The sequence below is a fragment of the Neomonachus schauinslandi genome, chromosome 6 (assembly GCF_002201575.2).
Source record: "Neomonachus schauinslandi chromosome 6, ASM220157v2, whole genome shotgun sequence".
NCBI lineage: Eukaryota > Metazoa > Chordata > Mammalia > Carnivora > Phocidae > Neomonachus > Neomonachus schauinslandi.
The window spans coordinates 35,232,603-35,257,635 of record NC_058408.1 but is presented as its reverse complement, the minus strand read 5'-3'; the positions used below and the strand labels follow the sequence as shown (position 1 = coordinate 35,257,635).

Below are 25,033 nucleotides of genomic sequence, written 5' to 3'. Positions count from 1 at the left end.
GTCCCCTTCTTCCTCCTATCTCTGAACTAAGCAAGTGAACTCATTTTTCTCATCATCTACAGGCTCTATGGTAAACAAGAGCACAAGCAGGCCAATAACCACAGGACACTCTATGAATATAAAAAGTCCTTTGTAGCATGGGTTTGGCCAGCTTGACTGTCACCTCAATTTTCGGAACTTTAGGAACCCAGCTGTATATGGAATGAATAGTTCCACGTTGAGTAAAGAGAGAAATAAAAATGCCTATTTAAATATTCAGCAGGAAGATTACCCCAAAAATGATTTTACTTTTTTTTTGATAAGCAATTTTAAGTGTGTCCAAGTAAAAGAAAATCTGTACCAATTATGGGTTGTTCCACTGAGGATAATGGGAGCCACATGTCTCACTATCTGAGGAGTTACAACTACAGAGAGGGAGAAAACTAGAAGGTATCCTGTGGTGGCAGACTGGAATCAGAGGTGTGGTGTGAATTCATGGTTTTCAGTACATGGATCCAGAAATAAAATTTAGATGCTGTGTGTGTATACATGTCCACACCGATTGTAATGGATTATAACCCACTAAATAGAAGGTGAAACTACAAGTCCATACTGACATAAATTAATAAAGAGGAAAAGAGGAACTCCATACGGGAAAAGCCTGGCAAAACACTGCCTCAAACAAGTGGCTGGCTTGGTCGGTAGAGCATGCGCCTCTTGATATTGGGGTTGTGAGTTCGAGTCCCACACTGGATATAGAGATTACTTAAAAATAAAACCTTAAAAAAAAATTAAGCAAAAACAAAAGAAAAACCAGTGGTCAGTTAGCATCATCAGTGTTGGGGCAAGGGGACAGTGTGTGCCACCTGAGGAGATGCAGTGAGGAGGACACAGCAGTACATCAGTGTTCCCGCCAACGATGCATAAACTAAACCTATCAAAGGGAAACATTATCCAAAAATAAACAGCCTGTTATCTTCAAAAGTGTCAAGGTCAAGAAAGCCAGTGAAAAGCTGGGGTACTCTTCCAGAATAAAGGACACTACAGAGATGTGACAATTAAAGGCAGTATGTAATTCTAACCTGTATCCTTTTGCTACAGAGGACATTATTGGGACATCTGGCAAATAGGGTACGAGGATTAGATGGCAATAGGTATTAATGGCAATGTCTAGATTTGATATTTGTTTTTTTGGTTACACAGAAATAGGTCCTTGTTTATAGGCAATACACACTAAATTCAGGGGTAACTTTTATGAGTGATAAGGCCCATCACGTTAGCAACTTATTCTCAAATGGTTTAGGTTCGGTACTTGTAATTTTTATGGGAATATTTCAAGATAAAAATGTTTTTAAAAGTCCAACTTCCCTGTCATTTTAGCTGTTATACGACTTACAAAATGACTACAGTAATAATGAAGACAGTGATATTAAAGATGGCTATTTCAACACCAAGAGTTTCACAAAATTCTTGAAACAGAGTAGAGATTAATGTTATTTTAAATAATGTGATTTTAAGTGTAAATTTTAAATAAAACATTTACTATTATGAATTAAAGAAAGATCAGTGAATGTACTCTTCTAGGTTGAATAAAAATAGAAAGATCAGTGAATGTACTCTTCTAGATTGAATAAAAATAGAATGTTTAAGGTTTAAAAAAGTTTGGCTGGAGAAAAGTAATAGTTTTTGCAAAACCTGTGTGATCCAAAATTATGATATTCAGCAGCAAGAAGTATTCCAATTTCTCATAACCAGTTCTCAAGCAATGACACGTATGCCTTACTTTAAGAAAGCGTCAAACAGAAAAAGGCAAATCTGAAAGAATTTACCAAGTGTAATAAATTAGAGAATAAAATAACAATAAAAGAATTTATGGCTTACAAAGAGTTTCAAGTAGAAGTTTTTTCCTCTATCAACCTCTCGGAGTTCTATCAGCTCCCTCCTGACCTCTGAAAGACATGACCAAAATCTGGTTTATATTTAACTTTTCAGGAACACACAACCTGAAAAGAATTATCCACCATGATGCTGCCTGGTGCTCCTTCCTATAGCAGTCCTTCTCTCATATAAGTGATCAGACCTGGGTCCAAGGGCACAGAAGCAAGCATTATGTAACCCGCCAACACCATTCCCTGCCCAACAAATTCTCATCTCTCTCCAGTGATGAAGAGGTGGACATTCTTCTTGGACTGGAGCATCTGTGCAGCCCGCTCCACACCAACCACAGCAGCCAGCCTCTGGGCATCATACTTGGAGTAGAGGACAGTGCAAGTCCAGGTGGCTTCCCCTCCTCTGCTGGTGGCGCTCAGCATGTTACAGACTTCACTGTAGAAGTGCGGGTACGTTGGCAGTTCATAGAAAATCAGGTTCCTGATCCCTTTAATGGTATACCTATTAGAAGGGGAAAGAGAGGCTATATCTACTTGAGAAAATGTATGGAAAAGCTACCTAAGAGTTTGACAGGGGCAGAGCTCACTCCTGCCGCTGCATGCCCAAGAAGGAGGGTAACGCACACACAACCAACAGATGAAAGGTTATTTTAACTTGGGTTGGAAGGACTTACTTTGTGACAACACGTTTGAATTCCTAATGTTTGGCTTAAGATCATGATAAAATAAATTTTATCATTTCTTGAGTCTACTCTGGGTAGACTGAGGTAGACTAGGACTGAAGATCTGTCACAGAAAACTTAAAAAGCAAACACTTAACAACTTAACATTACCCTTAATATAATCAGGCAAAACAGAATGTTCTATAATGGAGAGGAGGTCAGACCCAGTACGTAAGATAAACTGCATAAACTGTAAATGCGTTCCCATCTATCTTTCCTTGTCACTCTATAGACATGTTAACTCCATGGCAGATGTCCCAAGTTCATCCATTTACAAAATCCTGCCTGAGGACCCATTAAGCATTATGGAAAAGCAATTAATTTCAACAGCGTATGCACTTCTTTCCCTGCTGCAGTGCGACACAGTGGTGGTGGGGGGTGGAGACCCTAGGGACTCACCGTATGGTTCGGGTCGAGGTCAATTATTCCCTCTGGGGCCCCATAACAAAAGATTTTATAGTTGACAAGGTTCTGATTTTTCCTATTAAAGCTCTCTCCTATACTGCTGATGTTAGACTCCATTGGGAATTTTATTTTATTCACAGAGGATAAGCTTTCCTTGTCTTCTTATCTCATGGGTCATCCTGACCTCTGTAACAATCCTCGTCTTCCAAACTATAACTGCAATCCACTACTTGGTTCACCCTTAACCTTATCATAAAGAAGAAATTCTAACGGCTGATGACTTGAAGAAACTGTTCTACCTCACTAGTTATCAAAATAACAAAAAAAAAAACATAGAGTTCTTCTTCTGCTTAGTATACAGTAAACTCAAGAGAATATTGCTTCCACACTACCAAGAAAAAGCCAGATAACTTACAAAAGCATTCCTTTTCTCGGGCCTAGACAGCTGAAGTCACAAGGCAACCAAGTGAATTGATTCAATGGTGCGCTGGTGTATGTTTAATAACTGGTTCTCACTGAGGAAGAGTGGGTGCTGATTTGAAGCAATTGCCAATTTCTGTGGTGTAAATATTCCCACCATGGACAATTTCAAGCTACCAATGTCATGCTACTGAGCTCAGGAGTTGGGAAGAGACATACAACCAGATCTCAAGAGCCAGCCCACCACTGACTGAACTCTGAAGAGTGACAAAGCCCTCTGCAGAGAGACAGGAAACAAGAACTACTTCATTCTTGAAGGAGCACAGGAGGAAGACAGCAGCTGCCAAGAAAGTGGGTAGCAAGAAAACAGCTACACTTTTAACAAATTTTTAAAGGGCAAGTGTGGGCCTATGTGACAGTTCAGAATCCCTGAGATTTGTGGGCGCTCCTTTAGCTCACACTCACTCATGAATTCTTTTCCACAGGCCTCCACTGGGAGTCCTGGAGAAAGATGAGAGGCAAGGCAGAAGACCTGAGAGAGACCCCTTTGGTGAAACCACTCACTTCCCAGACCCCTATCTATATGAAGCAAAACTCTGAAATTGATGAGAGAGGGGCAAAAGTCAACTGTTGGGGGGTGGTAAATAAAGCAAGTCATCTGGAGCAGTAAAACCCCACCCCATCCTTCCCCATCACAAGACTTATACTGAGTAGAAAGCAACAGCAGACTGTCCCTGGGGAAAGAGCACGAAATCCACTCAGCCCAAGATCCTGCACTGACATAAGCAGAGGTCTGCCACCACTGTGGGAGAAGCAGGAAACTCTTTCCTGCCAAGACCCCTTACAGATACCAGGTAGGGTTTGGCTGCCATGGAGTATGCTACAGGGATGCTGAGAAGGCCCCACCTCCACAGCCCAGAACGAACAGGGCTTGCCTAAAACCAAGCTGCACCAAGAGAACCCCAACCCTACCTCAAGCCTCACAGGGAGTAACAAGCAAGAACAGCCTTCTGCTGGGGGAGGGGCTACAGTGGGGAGAGACCCCCTACTCCGGCCCAGGAGAACAGGGCTTGGTGAAAGCAGAGAGAAGATCAGGACACAGAAAAGTCCCTCTGGCACCCCAGGCCCCACACTAAGCCACTGTGTGCTAGGGAATTTAAAGTCTGTGAAGAGTGGAAGGTTAGCCACAGTAATAACCAAATCCCAACTAGAATCACAACTCCGACACTAGTGGCCTGACAGAGTAATGTGATGTCTTGTGATGGGGAAGAATAAGAGGTGTGCCTGGCTGTAAGTACTACTCATCTCAGCCTCTACATTCAATAGACATAAAAAAAAACACAAAAATGCAAGAAAAAGACATTAAAACACTGAGGTATCATTTTGGCTATCAAGTGACTGGCAACAAGGGGTTTTGCAGAAACAGGCCAATGGAGTACAAATTATCAGCTGTGTGTATTTTGGGGAGGGGGAGACAAGATATGGGGAAGACAGTAGAGAGCAAATAAGTAGCAATATATAATAAATTTTTCATTGTGTACAGATTTTGAGCTAACAGGTTTTCCTCTCCACATTTACCCTAATGAAATAAGTAAGCAACTATGCCATCAACTATGCATATGGATGTTCTTGGCACTGTCGCATATAATAGAACAATTTTTTTAAAAATCTATATATCATTAAAAGGAAACTGGGCTAATTATATATCCATACAACATGATACTATGTAGCCATTAAAAAAGGATGCAATACACACCTCATAGATTACTTATTAATTAAATAGAAAAGGTACCTTTACAATGGAGAGATCTAGAAGACCCACCTTTTTTTTTTTTTTTTTAAGATTTTAGTTATTTATTTGACACAGAGAGACACAGCGAGAGAAGGAACACAAGCAGGGGGAGTGGGAGAGGGAGAAGCAGGCTTGCCGCCGAGCAGGGAGCCTGATGCGGGGCTCGATCCCAGGACCCTGGGATCATGACCTGAGCCGAAGGCAGACGCTTAGTGACTTGAGCCACCCAGGCACCCTAGCAGACCCACCTTGACCAAATGATTACATTTAGCATCTCCAAATATGATATAAACTGACATTATGTGCCAAGATGCAGTGGAAAGTATATAATATCCTCAATGTAGAGTTCTTACCGAAGATATTTAATTTAAATCAGTGATTCCCAACTTCACTGTACTTTGAATCACCTGTTTGCGTGTATGAAGTATCCATGCTTCGTCCCCAGCCCCAGACTCAGGGATTTAATTGGCATGGGGATATGACCTGGGTATTTGGATCTTTAAAAGCTCCCCAAGGGGATTCTAATGTATGGCAAAGTTTGGGAACCACTAATCTAAATAACAAAAAAAATAATAATTAGACAATCCAGACTCTGGAACATTCTAAAGGAAACTGGATTGAACTCTTAAAAAAAAGAAGTCAAAGAAAAAAAAAAGCAAGAGAATTATTCTAGGTCAAGGTTTCTTAACCTTGGCATTAATGACATATTGAGCCAGGTAATTCTCTGTTGTGGGGCTATCCTGTGCACTCCAGGATATCTAGAAGCATCTTCACCTCAACCCATTAGAACCACCAGATCACTAGAATAACCCTCTAGTCTTGACAACCAAAAATGTCTCCAGGAAAACTGCCCCCAGCTGAGAACTACTAAGATAGACTAAAGAAACATTAACCAAATGTAATGTATGATTCTTAACTGAATCCTGGATTAGGGGATGAAACAGCTATAATGGTCAATGTAGGGACAACTAGGAAAATCTGAATACAGACTATATATCAGATGATATTACTGTAGTAATAACAAGTGGTATGATAATGGTATTGTGGTTAGATAAAAGTTAGGAACTACACGCTGAAAGAGTTAGGGGTTCAGTGTCATTAGGCCTCCTGCAGTTTATTTACAAATGGTTCACAGGAGGAAAAATAAGATGTGAATGGACAGAGAAGGAAAGAAAGAGAACAGGGGTGAGTGCAAATGTGGCAAAATGCTAACAGCATTTTGGGCTGGGCTAATTCCAAGGAGTTACAGATGTTCACTATTAATCTTACAATTTCCTTTGAAATGAAATCTTTCCAGATAAAAAGTTGGGGGAAGGGAGGATGTGACAGAGCTATATATATCAACTTAAAAATGGACCCATGATATACACATATATATGCCAAAGTGTTAACATATTAAAATTGTTTTTCAATAAGCACTTAAAACATATAAAAGAAAAAAAATCCCATAAGTACAGTGTGATCCCAATTTAGTATCTTTAAAAAAAAAAAGCCTATGTGTGTACTGGATGTTCTTAAACTAAGGACAAAGGACATGCCAGAGGTCTAGCTCACCTGCCAACTGTGAAAGATAAAGGAGGCAACTACAGCTGATGTGAAAGGCTAGCTCCTCCACATTGTCTATAAAGATGGTCTGCTACTTTCAGAACTGGGATTCTCAGGTAGGGCCGGGGGTACTCAGGAACACGCCAGCAGCCTTTCCCAACTCCATAAATCCCACCTCCAGAGTTTCTGACTCGCGCCCTGATTGAGAATCCTCCTGCTGTGGCAACCCAGTGACATGCTCCCATCCTCAGGCAGGCCATCATGACCAAAGGCCTGTCCAATCCTAATTCTACTGGTTTCATCCCCCAAACCCACAAAACACGACTAATCTTCAGGTTGAAAATGTTTTGCTAGCTTGCAAATGAGCAGTGATATTTCTAACACTGCCTAATGCCACAGAGAATATAAATAATGAATTTCAGAGGTTGGATACTAAAGTTTAACATACATGTACCTCTCCCAAGGTCAAATCAAATCACAAAGGCACTGCAGATAAAAGCACCTCTCATCACCTTAGTGACCGCTCAAGCAAAAAAATCTATAGTTGGAAACCTTGAGATAATTAGCAGTCACAGAACACTGAAGCACATTATTTCTATTCATCTTAAACACGGAATATACCAATTAACCTGGCCCAGGGTATAAAGTAAGTGATACATGCTAGGTTTGTCTTTATAGTGATTTGGGGGCAAAAGAGCTTGGAAAATACAGTGGTGTAAGACAGGGGACTGTCATGCCTACTTGAGACATCATGCTCTCTCCTTGAAAAGCTGCTCTTTGAGAGCAGTCTTCAACCCAGCCTAATTCATACTTGCTATAAACAATCACACTGGGACGTTTTCCAATCCATCCACTTCACTTAAAAGGCTTGCTTTCATGTGTCAAGCTGATGGAAAACGAAGGGCTCTTAAGACCTGCTGAGTGCAAACTCCCCCAAAATATCACTTTCCAACATGAATGAAAACAACAACTTACTGGAACAAAGCAAATAATGATGCCAACAAGCAGGCATTAATACTCTTTGGCCAAGCAGCCCTGTGTAGATGGCCAACAAGGGAGCCCAGGGAACACAAGTGCAGCCATTTCTCATCTCTCCACTCTCAGATCACCCAGTCAGCAGAATACCCAAAGACGTCATGTCATGTCAGCCTCCTCTGCTGTGGCAGGCTGCTGGATTCCTCCCTCCCCATCTTGGTAACAAGAGCATGTCTGGGGAGCACATCCTAACATCAGCATAAACTAAAGGCAAAGCAATGCCAACATGCATCATCGAATATGTTCCAAAGCCTGAAAGATTCTGGCTTCTGTGTTTGGGGTTCTCTGAGAAAATGTGCCCCTCAGTAGTATATATGACTGAGAGTTAAACAGTAAAGGCAAAACATCAATTCACTGAACACTATTGCACATCAGGAAGGAAAAGATAATAGGATGCAATTTCCATCTCTCTATAGATAAGGGTTTAAAAAGGGCTTTTTCATTTGACAGCAGAGACAGACTTGGCAAAACAATAAAATACCTGACTTCTGGGGGCACAAGTGGCTGCAAATAGTAACAGAAGGCTCAATATTACTAACGCTCTAATTAGAATTTTTTCTAAAAAGCAAATCCAGGGCGCCTGGGTGGCTCAGTTGGTTAAGCGACTGCCTTCGGCTCAGGTCATGATCCTGGAGTCCCGGGATCGAGTCCCACATCGGGCTCCCTGCTCGGCAGGGAGTCTGTTTCTCCCTCTGACCCTCCTCCCTCTCATGCTCTCTGTCTCTCATTCTCTCTCACTCAAATAAATAAATAAAATCTTTAAAAAAAAAAAAAATAAAAAAAAAAAAATAAAAATAAAAAGCAAATCCAATTTGTTTTGTCAAAAATCACATAATGGGGAAGCTAAGCAAATACTGAAATCACTAAATATTCAACTCTAAGCCCCTCCCCTTTTGCCCCCCACAAACAAGGGGCCCCTCGGTCCTGGTCTCCTTGTGAGGAAGTAGGTGTGCACCTCCTCAAAACACACCGTAACTCTCTGAACACTGACCGTGTGCTCAGCCTCCAATTCCACAGGCCACATAGCCTCTGCTATTTTGTCTGTGCTTCCATGACGGTTCCCTCTCCTTCCTAGATTCACTTCAGTTGTGCCTACCTTGAAGTGTTCAACTCAGTAAACTTTCTTGAGGTGTACAACCACAACTACAGGAAGTATTCCAAGTGTAGACCCACTCCAGATCTACACACAGATCACACTACAGTCACTCACTTGTCTTTACCTTTTCCAACAATACCCATTTTGGGAAGAGACCAACCAACCAAGAAGAGTTATAAAACCCTCTGGCTTCTCCACAGAAAGTAGAGTGAAAGAGGACCTTATAGCACCGCAAAGACTGCCACACACTCAGAAGCAGGCCATAATTTGCACTGCGTCTTCCCCTCCTGAGAGGACACTCCAAACCCAGCACTACTTTACCTTTTGTAGAAGTGGAAGCGTTCTGTGAGGAGCAAGAACTGTTTCTCTCCTTGAAGGAAGAAGTGTCTGGCCCTGGAGATACCAGACTTCTGGGTGTACTCGCAGATGTGGGTGAAATTCAGTTCTTCCTTCTTGAAGTAATTCCGGAGGCGCACAAAGTCAAAGTAGGAGGGGACATAGATGAGCGTGTGAGACATGATGGCGTCACGATACTGAGGCAAAATCTTGTTCACAAAAAAGTTAAACCTGATTTGGAAAAGCAAAGGGCAAAGTCAATGATTTAGAAATTAGCCCACAATGTCACCACTAACTGGGTTACCCTGGGCAAGTCACAATCTCCTTCTACCTCCCCCAAAGAGGCCAATCTGGTTTACATCATCACAAAGAGATTATGTAAGGATTAAAAAAAAAAAAAAAAAGTGCTAACTCAATTCACTGTAAAAAAAAGATGTGATGTCAGTGTATTCCAGGGAATTATTCTAGAAGTAGATAAGCACACCATTCATTCACTCATTCATTCATTCATTCTGTGGTCAATTAATCAACAAATAATTACTGAACACCCCTCATACGCAAAGCATCTTCCTCCTACCATGGGTCCCCCAATGAAACACAATGAAGAGACAGGGAAAATACAGAGAGAATTAGAAATACTGGAACCTTTGTATTTGCAGCAAGCAAAAGGTGAAGAGCTTATAGTTGAATATTTAAAGGTTGCAATGTTTGCTTCTGGGCATTAGTTCTTGCCCTGAAGGGCTTACAATTAAGTTGTGGACATGGAACGCTTAGCAGCATTAAGCAGTGTAATGTAATTAAGAAATGCCACAATCTCGTGGGAAGAATCCCTGATTTACAGTACTAATGCTGCCACTAACTAGCTATGAGAACTAGGACCTCTCTGGGCTTCAGTTTCCTCCTCTGTCAGTGACGACCGGGTTCAATGATCTCATATCATTTGGTAAACGGTAGTCAGTAAAATCAACACAGAATCCAATTTTAAATCTGTATGCTGAAACTAAATCCCTCTCTGTGACCCCCAGGGACTAGGGACTAGGGAGGGATAGGTACCTGGCATCAATCACTGAAGCTAGGTTTTCAGCTTCCATCCTCTGGAAGACATGTGGAAGCTGCACCAGGACATGGCTGATGGAGCCTGTTGTTGGGACGCTCCTCACAGCCACCTGCCAGGAGTCAATGAGAGCATTAGGAAGTGAGCCATCCTGACCTTAAGCCTCATGACCCAAACAGTACACAATGCTTCATGAAGATCCACAGAAACGAGGAGGAGCCCACCTGGCCTTGCAGATTGACGCAGTACTTGTTGAACACGGAGTTGATCTGGGCATCCTGTAGGGCTCCAAAAAGCAGGGTCTGGCGATAGTACTTGGACCAATTATTGAGGTTCCACATCCTCACTCGAGAGAAGTCCACCCCATGAGAATCCAAGGGCAGTAGGTTCATATGGTTCATCAAATGCTTTGAGCAGAAATAACACTAGTATTAATTTTTATTGAGGATGTACCTGTTGGGCATTACTAAGCATTTTACAAGTCTGTCTTCTTACTAACCCCATGGAGTATATAGAGCCAAATTCCAAATTCCACCAGAAAATCAAGGCTCAGATGGGTGTGAATTGCCCACTTAGGTGAACACCCCCGACAGTAAGGTAACCTAAAACTGGCTACCTCTTGGACCTTTCAAAAAGAATCAAAATGGTACCTCCAGGAATATTCCTTTGAAAGGAACTTCTGAAATGCCACCCCAGTCACTCTAGGGGTTCCTCAGTCCCAGACTTGGATAAGAAAGGAAATGACATGGAAAACTGTTATTCTTCATTGACCTGGTTCTCAAAACATGAGGATATCCCCAGAGCCACTATACACATGCCTTTCCCTCAAATTACAGAATATGACTCAACCATCAACATGCCTTTTCTATCTTAATAATATTTTCACTTTGAAATATGTATTAAAGGATAACGAGTACTACAAATGTATTCCATACTTTATAAATTAAAGTATCCCCTTTATTTGCCCCAATCTTCCTGGGTCCCTACAAGCCTTGGAACTGTAGAAGTGAGTTCTCAAATGCCTTAAAAAAACAAATCTATGGTTCTGTGATAAGGACTGTTCCAAAGCACAGTTGTCCAATCCTAAAATGGACAAAACTGCAGAGTATGTGGGGAAGGAGGAAAAATTTACAGCCACAAGCTACAGTAGGAGGATAAGGACATCCTACATTTCTCTGTAAGACAAGATCACACATTAAGAAATCTTGAGCACTGTTTTCCCATTTCCACTGAAGGCCAAACAAAAGAAAATGAGCATAAACTGTAGGAGGAATTATATTAGGTAAAGACATTCCTGGTCAGGAGGAACCAATCTACCAACCAGCCACACTAAAGTGGTCTATTAGCAGAGGTGACCTTAAGGGGGAAGAAATCTCTTCTGGAGATTTGAAAATACTGGTAAAAATTTTTACTTCTCTGCATAATTATTGCCGACATGTGGGTAGAAGAGGGGATAAAAGGCGTTTTCAAATTGGAAAATGTGAAATATTTCCATTCCCAAACTGAGTACTCATTTGGACTTAAATAACCCTTTAAGACTTAAATTACTGAGCTTCTTCTCTCTCTAAATGTGAATGTTGTCATTCTAAATGTGAATGACCACCATTACCAGGACATGCTCCCAATTCTGCATCAGGTAAATGTCGGCTTGATCAATGATGAGAAGCTCAATGGAAGACAAAAAGTCAAAATCTCTCTTCTTCTCTCCTTCTGCACCAATGATGGTCCTCAAGCCCAGCGGGGAGGCAATGAGGATGTCGGAGGAGTAAAAGGGGGCATAGAGTCGGACGCTTCTCTGAAGTATTGCCACTCCTACACAAAACAGCCAAGTACACAGCCGTTCATTAGTTCCCACCAAGCCATTAGCTTCCACCCGCTCACCGTGCATGCTGTACCTTCCCATCTTTCTCCTGAGGACGTGACCGTGCTCCAGTTGTTTTCCTTCCTAAAATAATCACCCCCCCCCCTTGCCTCTATGGTCCTGTCTAGCTCTCATTCTCTTCCTTTTGGCTCAAACTTCTCCAGAGTGGTCTCTGCTTAGAAATCTCCCACTCATTCCTCAGTGCATTGCAATCTGGCCTGAATCTCAGGACTCCTGCCAAGGTCACCAATTCAAGGACACTCATAAACACATAAAGCAGTATACTGAGCACATCCTCCTCAAAATGTTCTTTTCCTGGTGGTTTCCATTTCTTTAACACTCATTTCTGTTTCTATCCCTGACCTGGCCAGCCCATATCTACCTTTCCAGATCCAAACAGCTCTTCCACAAGTCCCTGGTTCAGCTCTAAGTTCTACTCACACCCTATATAAGTTTATGGGTAATAAATGGGTAAATTTATTCACTAACCACGGCTATAACACCACCTCCACAAAGATCTGTATTTCCAGTCCACATCTCTTTCCTGAACCCAAAACTGACATGTATCAGCAGCTTGCAGGACACCTGCACAATGTTTAAAACTAAACATCTACTCTAGTCCCCTCACACCTGACACTCCAGCCATGCTGAAGCCTACGTACACCTTATCATGCTCAACGTTATCACCCTGATGCCTCTGCATGTGCGGTTCCCTGTGTGAACCCTTTTCCTCCACTCTGACCACCCCTCTTTGTAACAGACTAAATCGTAATCAGGTCTCAACTTTCTATAAATGGCACCTCCACTAGGATGCGTTCCCTAACTATCGTATCCCCGTTTTGAATACAGAAATTGCTTTAAACGCTCCTGGAACATCCACTGCATCCTCTGATCAGCACTTATCATTCTGTAGTGTTTTCCCATTAGGCCAGATTTCCTTAACAGCAGGAAGCATAACTTTTATTTCTATATCTTCAGCTTCTTAGCAGTACCTGGCACACAATAGATGTTTAGTAAATGTTTTTCAAATGAGCTTATGTGACTAAAAGACATTTTCCCAAGAACTTTACTCTATCAATATACAACCAACCAAGTATACGGGAGTTGAATGAGAGACAAGCAAAGATGTGACAAGTTGGGTGGCAGTCGGTAAGTTGTGAGTGGAGATAATTTTGGGGTAGGCACTCTACATGGCCAGTGGGAGGGAGGTCCACCATTATGCATAGACACTCAGTTTATTCAGCCTCCCCAGAGTGACCCACTCAGCCCGTCACTTCCAACTCCCCCTGTAGCAGCAACTACTAGCTATGGGTGTGCCAAGACATTTCTGCCATAAACGTTCATGTGTCTTTACATACAGCTTCAGAGGTGCTCCACCCTGAGCCAAGTATCCACCCCGTTAGCCAAGCAAGACTCTCTCCCCTGGCAGACACAATGTCTCAAATGCACCCCAGTCCTGGTAGGAGGACATTTTACCCCACTGAGAGAATGCCTAATTCCAGGCTTCTAGCCTCCTGCCATGTGAACCTCACACCGTAGGTCCCTCAGGGTTTGAGTTCTGACGAGAGGGAATTACCTATCCGAAAGTGGTCATCAATGTTGCCGACAAACACGGCTTCGTAATCCTCAGGCCTCTTCAGGTTGGGTGGTCTTTCCTCAGGATCTGAGCCATACTCTCCCTTAAACCTCTTTTTGTTGCTCACAATTATTTTCTTCTTACTGTCACCCTCAAGGAGGCTGATGAAGAGCTGTACGACTCGCAGAGCAGCCTCCCGGAAGGGCACCACTATCAGCACCTGTGGAGGAAGCCATGGCAGCCTTGGTGGGACCAGGGGAAGGACTGGCTGTTGCAGGGCAGCCTGCTGAGGACATGGAACTTAAGAACCCTCTGTAGAGCGGCAGGCCCTGGAAGGGCTCATATCTTGGTCACCCCCTTTGCACAGGACCTGGCTCAGTACTAGAAGCTGAGCACCTCTCATACCTACAGCACTGTGTCCTATGAACTTTAATCTCATGGCCCTACGGGAGGCAATTCTCAACCAGAATGTGGAAATATCTTTCAGGATTAGGTCAATGCCTTTAACAGGTGTCCACTAGCAAAAATCCAATATAAACATACAAGGAATGTTACTCTCATTTCTGTCTCCCACAGACCTTAGTACAGTATTTTTATGCATAAGCCCCAAGGAATAAATATGTGCTGAAAAAAATAAATGAATTAGGAAAAAAATTTTAAAAATAAAACAAAAAAGGGCGCCTGGGTGGCTCAGTTGGTTAAGCGACTGCCTTTGGCTCAGGTCATGATCCTGGAGTCCTAGGATCGAGTCCCGCATCGGGCTCCCTGCTCAGCGGGGAGTCTGCTTCTCCCTCTGGCCCTCCTCCCTCTCATGCTCTCGGTCTCTCATTCTCTCTCTCTCAAATAAATAAATAAAATCTTTAAAAAAAATAAAAAATAAAACAAAAAATAAAATAAATGAATTAGGTATAATAAGTAGAGAACAAATAAAGCTGGTAAGGAAAAGAAAGGATTAATGCATCACTACTTTTCTATTATGTTCCCTAGTACATTTTTCAGAAATGATGAGAAAGCATTTCTGAAATAAGATCATCTCTCAATGGGAAATGCAGGACTCAGTTTTCCAAACATTTCCAAAAATGCTTAAAGTTACAACTGGTGAAAATGAAAATAGAATATGCTTAACAATGATAAATTTCTAACTACCCTTCTGTAAATATCAACAATGTAAAAAACCTCTGTCAGATTCCACAATTCATCAAATTCTAAATGTGCTTCTGACTCATTCTTTTCTGTAATTCTAAATGGAAACATAACTTACAATCCTTATGTTCAAGACTCTGAGACAGTTTTCCAGAAAGGGAACCAGCACAGCTGGAGGGGTGCAGTTAGTCAGCCTAGTACAGTGCAGCACTGAGTGCCCAAGACTGAAGAGGGCCAAGTTACCGTCCCAGCTGCAACACGAAGTATGTAGGCTTCGGGTTCCCCAGCTATCATATAAGGGGCTGGACCAAGAAATGTCTAAGAGCCACATCAGTACTAAACCCTAGAATCCTATGAAACTCAGTGAAACAATCTAAAAAGATAAGACTTCTTCAATATGGAGGGATACAGGCTACGGGGGAATGGGAAATGGGACGACACAAGATGTAGCCACATAACATGAATAACGTGGGCCCAATTAGAAGACATTTTCTACCAAAGCTCTAAACCCACTGGAACTTAGGCTTACGAGCCCAAATAAATGTAATCATCACTTTAAGCAATAGTAACTGTACAATGGAAAAATAGGAATTTCTGTTTTCCAAGGTTTACTTATGGGTGTGGCTCAGTAAAGAGAATCCTTAGCTCTAATTCCATCTCTGCTACTCCTTCCCTGGGGCTCTTTAGCAAGGCCCTCTACGAATCTGGGTCTCTGTCCACAGCTATAATATTTAGGGATTGGATAAAAGGCTTCCTAAGGTTCCATTCATTTCTGAGAATCAAAAAAAAAAGAGATTTACAATGAAGTTGTCATTTATGTATGTTCAGGGTTATCTTTAAAGAGAATTATCACAGAGGTACCTCTGATTCATGAGTTTCCAATTAAATCCACGGTTAGAAACAGTCCACTGAGTTGTCTGCGGCACTGCTCTGGCACCACCTGGCCCATCTAACATGCTCATTCATTATTCCAGTATTCATATCATTAAAATACCTGAGCACGGCCAAGTGCCAGGCACCTATATGGCAGGGACTTGCAGCCTCCTACTAGAGGACAAAGCTCTCCTGCTGCCACTCACCTTGGGCCTTGTTAGCCCTTGGTCTCTGAAGTCATCATCGTCACCCACCCCAAGTTTCTGGCTGCGGCGTCTGCTATTGTTACCAAGCACCTGCGCATTGGCTTTGAGGACATGATTTATTACATGTAGGCAGTACACGTGGCGGATCTCCTCCCCATTCTTCAGGGCAGTCCTTTCTGGGTAGAAGAGGTCCCGGTAAGAATTCATAATTAAGAAGAGCTCTTTCTGGAGGGATGTGAAGGGGCCACTTGATTTTGGGAGACCAGAGAGGAACTGGCTGTTGGTCTTGGTCCAGGTGGATTCCAGAGGCTTCTGGAGATGAAGTGACTTTAAATCAATGTCCTTTGAGGGTTTAAATGTGTCCAACTTCTGAAACTTGGATGAAAAGACAAGCTGGCCCAATATGGGCCACTAGGGAAAAGACAGATCAAGACCTAAATTAGAAATTCATTATAATACATTGCGTTCACACAGTAATTTCTAATTTACCAAGCTCTCTCTGATTTGCCAGATCACCTCATTTAATTCTCATCAACAACCTGCAAGGCGATCACCTCATTTAATTCTCATCAACAACCTGCAAGGCGGACACTATAATGCTCATCTTACAGTTTAGGAAAGCAGAGGTTCTGAGAGATTATAGGATTCACACAAATTTGACCCAGGAGAGAACAGAGCTGAGAGCTAGAGCCCAAGGTTTCTGACTATAACCTGAGCTCTTCACTATGTCAGTGTGTCCCAAATTATTCTGTGGAATGTGTTCTAGGAAATCAAAATTCATTCTAGAAAAGAAAGGGCTCCACGGTCAAATAACTTTGGTAAACATCACAAAAGCTAATCCCCCTCAGGGAGAGTCACAATGTATATTAGATACAAAAGGTTCTGATGAGTCCTATGACAACAGCTCTATTCTACGGTATTTAACCTCAAGTTTTCCAAATTTACTTGAGCATGGAATACATTTTTTTGAGATATAGCTATTAAAATCATACAGTATATTTTTGTGAAATACCAAGTTGGGAATTTTTGCATCGTAACAAAATTGCTGATCTCAAGGGGGTAAAAAGGATGATCTCAGCAATAAAAAGAAATGGATTATTGATATGCCCCCAAGAACTGGGGGTGGATCTCCAGGGAATTATGACTTTGGGGTGGATAAAGGGAACCTCCACCTGATAAAACAGTACAGAACTAAACACACACACAAAAGAGTAGGAGCAAAACTAATGAAAGCTGAGTAAGACAGAAGGGTGTGTCAATGTCAATTTCCTGGCCCCGATACTGTAGCATGGTTTCGCCAAGATGCTACCACTGGGGGAAACTGGGCAAAGGGCATAAGGGATGTCTTTGTGTTACTTCTTAAAAATGCAGCTATAATTATTATATTAATGAAAATTTCAATTAAAAAAGGATGATCAACTCTTAAAAACAGCATCCACTGGTAAAAAACAAAAAACACAAAGACGCAAAAAACTGTTCCACATCTGAGTAACTTAGTTGTGAACCTACCTCAGATTTTTCAAACAAACCAACAGTAGCAGTAGCTACTGTTTTACTCAATACTTTCTATGTATCAGTCAGTAAACTGAATTACTTCATTTTGAGGTAAGCATTACTGCCCCCCTCTAAGAGATGAGAATAAGATAAAAAAAAAAAAAGGTAGATTAACTTGCCTTGGGTCATGTAACAGCACCTCTCAGATGCTGGTCTAAACCCTGGTGTACCTGTCTTTGAAGCCATTCTTCCCTGGCTCCCACACTCCAGCTTCCCAGAGCCTCTCCTGGCTACACCTGTGCCCCACTAGGCTCTTCCAGCCTTCCTATGCTATCTCCCCTATCAACTCATCTACCACTGGTGTCTATCATACATTCAAGGAGACTGCCGAAACCCAAGACCATTGCTTTACTTGGAGCTTCCCTTCGTTTGTGACGGGGATGACCAAGCAATACTTACTTTTAGCTGATGAGAAGTTTTGGGATTTGTGACAACAGCCTGAATTTCTTTTTCCTTCAGTTCTTTGTTCACATGTTGTAGAAATGGATCTAATTCAGAAATCAAGAATGTCAGATAACTTGGGAGGAAACAGCAGGCATTTTTTGGTCTTCCCTCTAAATGGCACACTCTTTTTCACAATGTTAACTCATCTTTTCTCCCATTTACTTTCCCCATCCTCTCTCCCAGCTCAAAAGTTTCTAACAGGTTCTTTTTCCTAAAGCATTTCTCTAATCACATTACTTCTCAGCTCAAAACCCTTGAAGAAACTTCTCAGTCTGAAATTTGGGGCACTCTAGGATGTATACCTCCAATCTACCTCTCCAACGTAGTTTTTTGAATTATATGGCCCTCAAATTCTTCTGCCTCTGTGGATTTCCTTCCTTCAATTAAAAATTCTATCCTTCTCTTCACCTCATTTTTGTATGTCCAAATACTATCAGTTTAATGTTATCTCCTGACTCACAATAAATATTTCTCTAGAGCCTACTCTGCCAGGTGCAGTGCTGGTTCCACTAAGAGGCTATCCTCGGATCCTCCACAGTCCCCCACCCTGCCCCCACCCACCCCCCGCAACACTGTAAGATCCCAGAGAGCAGGTTCCATGCCTGATTTCTCTTGTATTGCAGGACACACAGAAATGCTCAATACTCAACTGGGGTGAACAAATGATCCAAATGGTAGTACCTACACTCGGGGTTATCTTCAGTCCTCTGAGCTGGCCACCCAACCCTCCCTTCCAGTCCCATCATTAAAAAGCAGAGAAAAGTTAAATGGCCTATGCAATGATCCAAATGGTAAAACTTCAAATGCAGTGCACTTTGTACTAAACACTTAAGAGTGAACAATGGACATAAGAATTCTAGGTGCTGATATATCTGTACAGGCAAAACCACCAGAGGAATTTTAGGATAATCAAGTAATGTCTCCTCCACGGTTTTTATTTTTTATTTTTTTTAGAGAGGGAGGGAGGGAAGAGAGAGAGAGCATGAGGGGTGGGGAGGGGCAGAGGAAGAGGGAGAGAATCTTAAGCAGGCTCCACGCCCAGCAGCAGAGCCCACAACAGGCTCACACAACCTGAGATCATGACCTAAGCAGAAATCAACAATCAGGCGCTTAACCAACTGAGCCACCCAGGCACCCCTCCTCCAAGGTTATTAAAGTTTTGATGGTTTGGAATGGCGTTAGTGCCCAAATTCTACCTGCTACTTCTCTTTCTCCAGCACAACAGCCAACAGAACCAAATGAGTCAAGTAAGAATTAAAATCTCAGCTTCATTAATGGTAGAGCTGGGTTGGGGTGCCTGGGTGGCTCAGTTGTTAAGCATCTGCCTTCGGCTCAGGTCATGGTCCCAGGGTCCTGGGATTGAGCCCCGCGTCAGGCTCCCTGCTCAACGGGAGGCCTGCTTCTCCCTCTCCCACTCCCCCTGCTTGTGTTCCCTCTCTCGCTGTCTCTGTCAAATAAATAAATAAAATCTTAAAAAAAAAAAAAATGGTAGAGCTGGGTTGAAGAAGGGCAATGAGGCCAAAAACAGCAATCAGAATACAGAATGAGACCAACCTGACTTGGCCTCCAGGTACAGGCTGAGAAAGTGGACCTGAGGGAGCAGAGACCTGCCTACACCTACCATACAGAAGCAGGCCTTGTCCAAGTCACTGCCACTGGGACAGAGGCATGACCAAGAAGCTGAGAGAGACTGGAGAGACAGAATGGAACTTTTTGGCTTCGAAGGTGCTCCGTGGTAATGAGGACCAATGAAATTAGCCAGTCCTGAGTCTTACAAATCTGGAAATTCCTACTCTAATAACAAAGAGCAAGTGAAGGGTAGAAAGAAAAATACAAAATATTTTCCTCCTTTCTCTTCCTTCCCTGCTTGGGGAGAAAATCAGAAGTCTTCTCCTGACCCCAACTGTGGAAATACGAAGTCTGCGGAACTGGCCTTCCCTACTATCACTCTTAGGCCATCTGTCTTACTAAATAGCCTCCTGACTCCCAGCACAGCCTAACCACTGAAAGCCACAAAATAGTTCTGAGAAGTATTTCTGCCCAGTTCTAGATATAGGTTCTAAACTGTTTCTATTGCTGCTCATTCCAGTAATAGGAGATTTAACACGTATTAGTGCACAAGCCCCCATACTAAGCACCTGGTGAATGCGAACACACACTGCTCTGACCTTGTGATACTTTCAGAGAACATGTGCTTCCACTTTCCTCTTCAAGAAAATTGGTTTCCAGGCTGAAGAGTGACTCGTGTTTTGCATCTGTAAACTCCTCAAGGGATTCTTGTGATGTGCCAAGCAGCCCATCCCCACCTTTTCCTTCAGGGTCAGCAGGTAAAACCGTACCTGTGATTTTAAGAAACATTTTGTAAAATTCTTTATGCATAAATGTAATTATACTTCTGTGGACAAATAAAATTTAATTCCTTAGCCTAAATCAACACTGATGTTTATTGCTATTATTTACTTTTAACCAAATTCAGGTGGAAGACTTAAGTTTCAAAATTAAGCCTGATGGTTGACCCAGTTCCACTTCTAGAAACTTATTTTAAGATGATAACTAGACAAAGTACACTAAGATGTACATGTAAGGATGTTCAAAGCAGCACTGATGATTAGGACAAGGAATAACTGGAAAAATTGATTTCATCCTTTTCTATCAATGGAGTACTAATTAAATTACCACATATCATTTACAATGAAATACCATGTAATTAAGAAGCTAATATGAGGGGCACCTGGGTGGCTCAGTCATTAAATGTCTGCCTTTGGCTCAGGTCATGATCCCAGGGTCCTTGGATCGAGCCCCACATCGGGCTCCCTGCTCCGCGGGAAGCCTGCTTCTCCCTCTCCCACTCCCCCTGCTTGTGTTCCCTCTCTCGCTGTGTCTCTCTCTGTCAAACAAACAAATAAAATCTTTAAAAAAAGAAAAAAAAGAAACTAATATGAATCCATGATTACTTACATGGAAAAGATCTGTGGTATACTATTAAAGAAAAAAGTTACAGAAGTGTATGAGCCCATTATGCACACACACACACACACACACTTTTACTCACACATGTATCCACAAAAAGTAATGGAAGGTTATATAAAATGTTAAAGGTGTTCATCCCAAGGTGGTGGAGATACAGGTTAACTACACTACCCTCTTAAATTTTTATGGTAAGTATATATTACTTTTATAATAAAAAAAAAGCACAAACTTTTCACTTCTAAAAATCCAAAACAGGAAATAAAAAACAAACAAAACAAAACAAACCTTAAGTCTGAGGCAATGAACTTTTATCCCTGTAAAACTGGTGAATTGAAATACTGAGAATGATGTATGACACCTTAAAGTATAGAGAAAAAATACAGCTGCAAGGAAAACAGGCATTACAATAGTATGATATAAAAAGTTACTCAGACATATTGACAATGAGATACGACTGCAGCAATACAAAGTCATGAATTACTAATACATGAACAACATGGATCAGTCACAAAAAAAGTGAGGAGCCAAAGAAGCCAGACACAAAAGGGTACATACTGTATGCTTCCATTTATATGAATTTCTAGAACAGACAAAACTAATCTTTAGTGAAAGAAAGCAGGTCAGTGGTTGCCTCATGCCAGAGAAGGGAAACTACAGAAGGACAAGAAGACACCTTCTGGCAGTATTGGAAATGTTCTCAATCTTGATTTCAGTGATAATAACATAGATGTATGTGTCAAACTCATTTAATTGTATACTTAAAACAGGTACACTTTAGGGTGCCTGGGTGGCTCAGTTGGTTAAGCGGCTGCCTTCAGCTCAGGTCATGATCCTGGAGTCCCTGGATCGAGTCCCGCGTCAGGCTCCCTGCTCGGCAGGGAGTCTGCTTCTCCCTCTGACCCTCCCCCGTCTCATGTACTCGCTCTCTCTCATTCTCTCTCTCTCAAATAAATAAATAAAATCTTAAAAAAAAAAAAAAAACAAAACAGGTACACTTTATTGCATGTAAATCATACCTCCATAAAGTTAGTTTTAAAGTTAAAAATTAAGTCACCTAGAAGTCTGAGTGAGATATAGTTCCTTTAAACTTTCAATCTCAGCTGTTCTCTGAAGCCCCCCTCATTTACTCTGATAATGTGCAACCAGCTGGAATCTCTTCAACGCCTTATAACTAGCTATTCCATACAAATCTGCTGTTGAAAATTTTTGTGTATTTTGTCTGTCTTCCATTAAACTTGGTTTCTCTAAGGAAAGGCCAGTAATCTCTTTAATTGAGACTGTCAAAAACAGCATTATGTTCTCTTTCCTCTGAATCAAGGGATCTTTACCTAGGATTGATGAAGTCCTGGAAATCATAAGCAAAAATATTACTTCTGCATTTTTCTGGCCATAGGGTCCTGTGTTTTCACAGATTCTCAAAGATATCACTGAATCAACAAGGTTAAGAGTCTCTGCTTTGGATCCATGTGCTTTCATCCAACTCACACAGTACAAGGCACTGTGCTCATGGGGCATCCTGTCCTGACAAAGATGATGAGCCCACACCAAAGACACTTACTCTCCTGCACTTTGGTAGACTCTCCTGTTGTCTCTTTCCCCACACTGACATCACTATCACCATCTTCACTGTTCATTTCCGCCTCATCTACAGCACTGTCTTCTTCCTCTTCTTCATCTTCCTCCTCCTCCTCCTCATCTTCTTCTGGAGCATTCCTTAATGTGGCAAGTAGTTTGTGGTACCCGGAAACTTGTTCTGGTTCACTCTCTGCTTCACTTTCAGAACTTGAAGTATCTGAACTCTCTGACTAAAAGGAAAATGGAAAATTTTATTTTATTTCTTTTTAAAGATTTTATTTACTTATTTGAGAGAGAAAGAGAGAGCATGTGTGGTGGGAGGGGGAGAGGGAGAAGCAGGCTCCCCACTGGGCAGGGAGCCCTACATGGGGCTTGATTCCAGGACCCCGGGATCATGACCTGAGCCAAAGACAGACACTTAACTGACTGAGACACCCAGGCACCCTGGAAAATGGGAAATTTTAAAACAAACATATTATTCTTGTTTCTACCTCATGATTATCATTAGGCCAAAAATATAACTGGTTCAGACTTTCATAAATAAAAATTAGCTTTTCTGTAATATGCAATCTTATCTATTCAATGATGCACAGCAACAAAGTTATTTTAAAAAGCTAGTCTAGTGGGATGCTTGAGTGGCTCAGTCAGTTAAGTGTCTGACTCTTGATTTTGGCTCAGGTCATGATCTCAGGGTCATGGGATCCAGCCCCAGGTTGGGCTCTGTGCTCGGTGTGGAGCCTGCTTAAAATTCTCTCTCCCCCTCCCTACCCCATGCATGCGTGTGCTTTCTCTCGCTCTCAAAAAAACAAAACAAAACAAGACAAAACCTAAAACCCAAAAAAGCTAGTCTAGCTATGATTTTAGAATCTTTTCATTTTCTTTGAACTGCTTATGTTCTATATGGGAAGAAAGTGGACTAAAAACAGAGCTTGAGGTTATAAGGAGATCTAATCTATGTGTCAGATATTTGGCATGCTGAAAGGAGCAATAGGAAAATTGCAATACAACAAAAGAATGTAGGGGGTTTTTTAGTTTGTTGTAATGAATTAGGACCTTTGTTCAGTTTGCACTGTTTGTGGCTCCTTTTATGTTGAGTAAACAAGATACTCCTTTAGGATTCACCAAGAGCCCTCTGGTAAGCCTCCTTGACAGGTTCTAATAGGCTAATCTCTCAGGAGAGTTTCAAACTCTGGCTACTATATTAGTTATCCCAATGGCATTATAACAGACATCTGCATTCAACACTAAGCAATATTACTAAAATAATAGCTTACATCTAAAATCGAAAGGAGTGGAAATGTAGCCAGGCTTTACTATCATTATATATAATCTTAAACAACCAAGAACCAACTATTATAAAAAAAAAAAAAAGACATAAAGCATTACCAGTTGATAAATCTGTGGTTTTCCCTCCTTTCCAGAAACCCTGAGAAGAAACAGGTAATGTTAAACTCTAACTACTAGCATGTAGCAATTAGTAAAAAGTCTAATGATAACTTTAAAGGAAAAAAAGCAGAGTATACTATTATAAATACATTATAAGTATAGTCATGTAAAAGCCACATATGCACTTGGACAGGGATTTAAGAATCTAACAAACTGATAATAACTGACAAATGAAAAGTTTAACAAAGTCACATGACAGAGTTAACTGGCTCTCATCGGAAAGAGGTATCACTTTAGCAAATAAAAGACCTTTTCTAGCACATTTCTTAATTATAATGCCCCTAATTGCTGATGAAGCGGCCCAAAGTGGAGTGGCGGGTGAGCACTAAGACCCTAACTGAGAGTCTGGACACTTCGAGAGGAGCCCACAATTACCGATACACCGGTTTCCTCATTGTAACTGGATAGAACAGCGATGTCTGAGGGCCGAGACAATTCTTTAAAAACACACCAAAAAACAAAAACAATCTTAGAAAACCTCTGACGGCGCAAAAACCAGCACCCCACCCCCACAGGGGGCGTGCGGTCTAGCTTAAAGCTAAGGGCTCAACAAAAGCAGGAGAACCCACGAAGAACCCCATCTCGGGCGGGATGCCACCGGCACCCCCCCAAGCCGAACGCGCTGGGAAGGCGCGGGAAGAGTGGGGAGCAGCCCTGCCCCGATCCCCAGGGAGACCGGCGGGCCCAAGTTGGGAAAAGCCACGGGCACCGCTGGCCCCGGCACTGCCCCTCCATACTTGTCATAGAAGGGATGCTCCTCGCCGAAATCCCGAAGATGCTTCTTCTGCTTCTTAGTCAGGGTGGTGAGCAGCTGGCTCTGGCTCCGGCTCCCGCGCTTTCCCATAGGAAAAACGTCAAGGTAGCCCACCTGCAAGAGACGCGTTTCCCACCAGGAAGTTGTCTCGTCAACTCACACACGCGGGCTCGCCCACGATGCTTTACGGCGGAAGCAGGTTGCCATAAAGCAGAGCCGTTTTACGTCGTAGCTGTACCACAGGCTTTAGAACTTCCTGGTCTCGATTCTGCCCTCTAGTGAAGCTTTTTTTTTTTTTTTTTTTTTTTAAGATTTTTAAAATTTCTTTATTTGACAGAGAGAGACAGACACAGAGAAA

At 42.0% G+C, this 25,033-nt stretch overlaps 1 protein-coding gene across 1 annotated transcript; it reads right to left on the bottom strand.

The window, feature by feature from the left end:
* Window positions 1-1,611: 1,611 nt before the first annotated feature.
* Window positions 1,612-24,855, bottom strand: UTP25 (UTP25 small subunit processor component). Its single transcript, XM_021682528.1, has 12 exons — window positions 24,659-24,855; window positions 23,862-23,901; window positions 22,459-22,705; window positions 20,099-20,269; window positions 17,886-17,974; window positions 15,933-16,343; window positions 13,711-13,930; window positions 11,883-12,085; window positions 10,498-10,680; window positions 10,273-10,385; window positions 9,205-9,450; window positions 1,612-2,370 (listed from the first exon to the last, which is right to left on the bottom strand). The coding sequence occupies exons 1-12, from the start codon at window positions 24,763-24,765 to the stop codon at window positions 2,127-2,129; spliced, it is 2,274 nt and encodes a 757-aa protein (XP_021538203.1). The 5' UTR covers window positions 24,766-24,855; the 3' UTR covers window positions 1,612-2,126.
* Window positions 24,856-25,033: the final 178 nt, after the last annotated feature.

Coding starts and splice junctions, on each gene's coding strand:
- UTP25 (XM_021682528.1), bottom strand. CDS start 24,765: ATGGGAAAGCGCGGGAGCCGGAGCCAGAGCCAGCTGCTCACCACCCTG. Junction 23,902..24,658: donor GAGCATCCCTTCTATGACAA/GTATGGAGGGGC, acceptor GTTTCTTCTCAG/GGTTTCTGGAAAGGAGGGAA. Junction 10,681..11,882: donor AGAATTGGGAGCATGTCCTG/GTAATGGTGGTC, acceptor TTCTGCTCAAAG/CATTTGATGAACCATATGAA.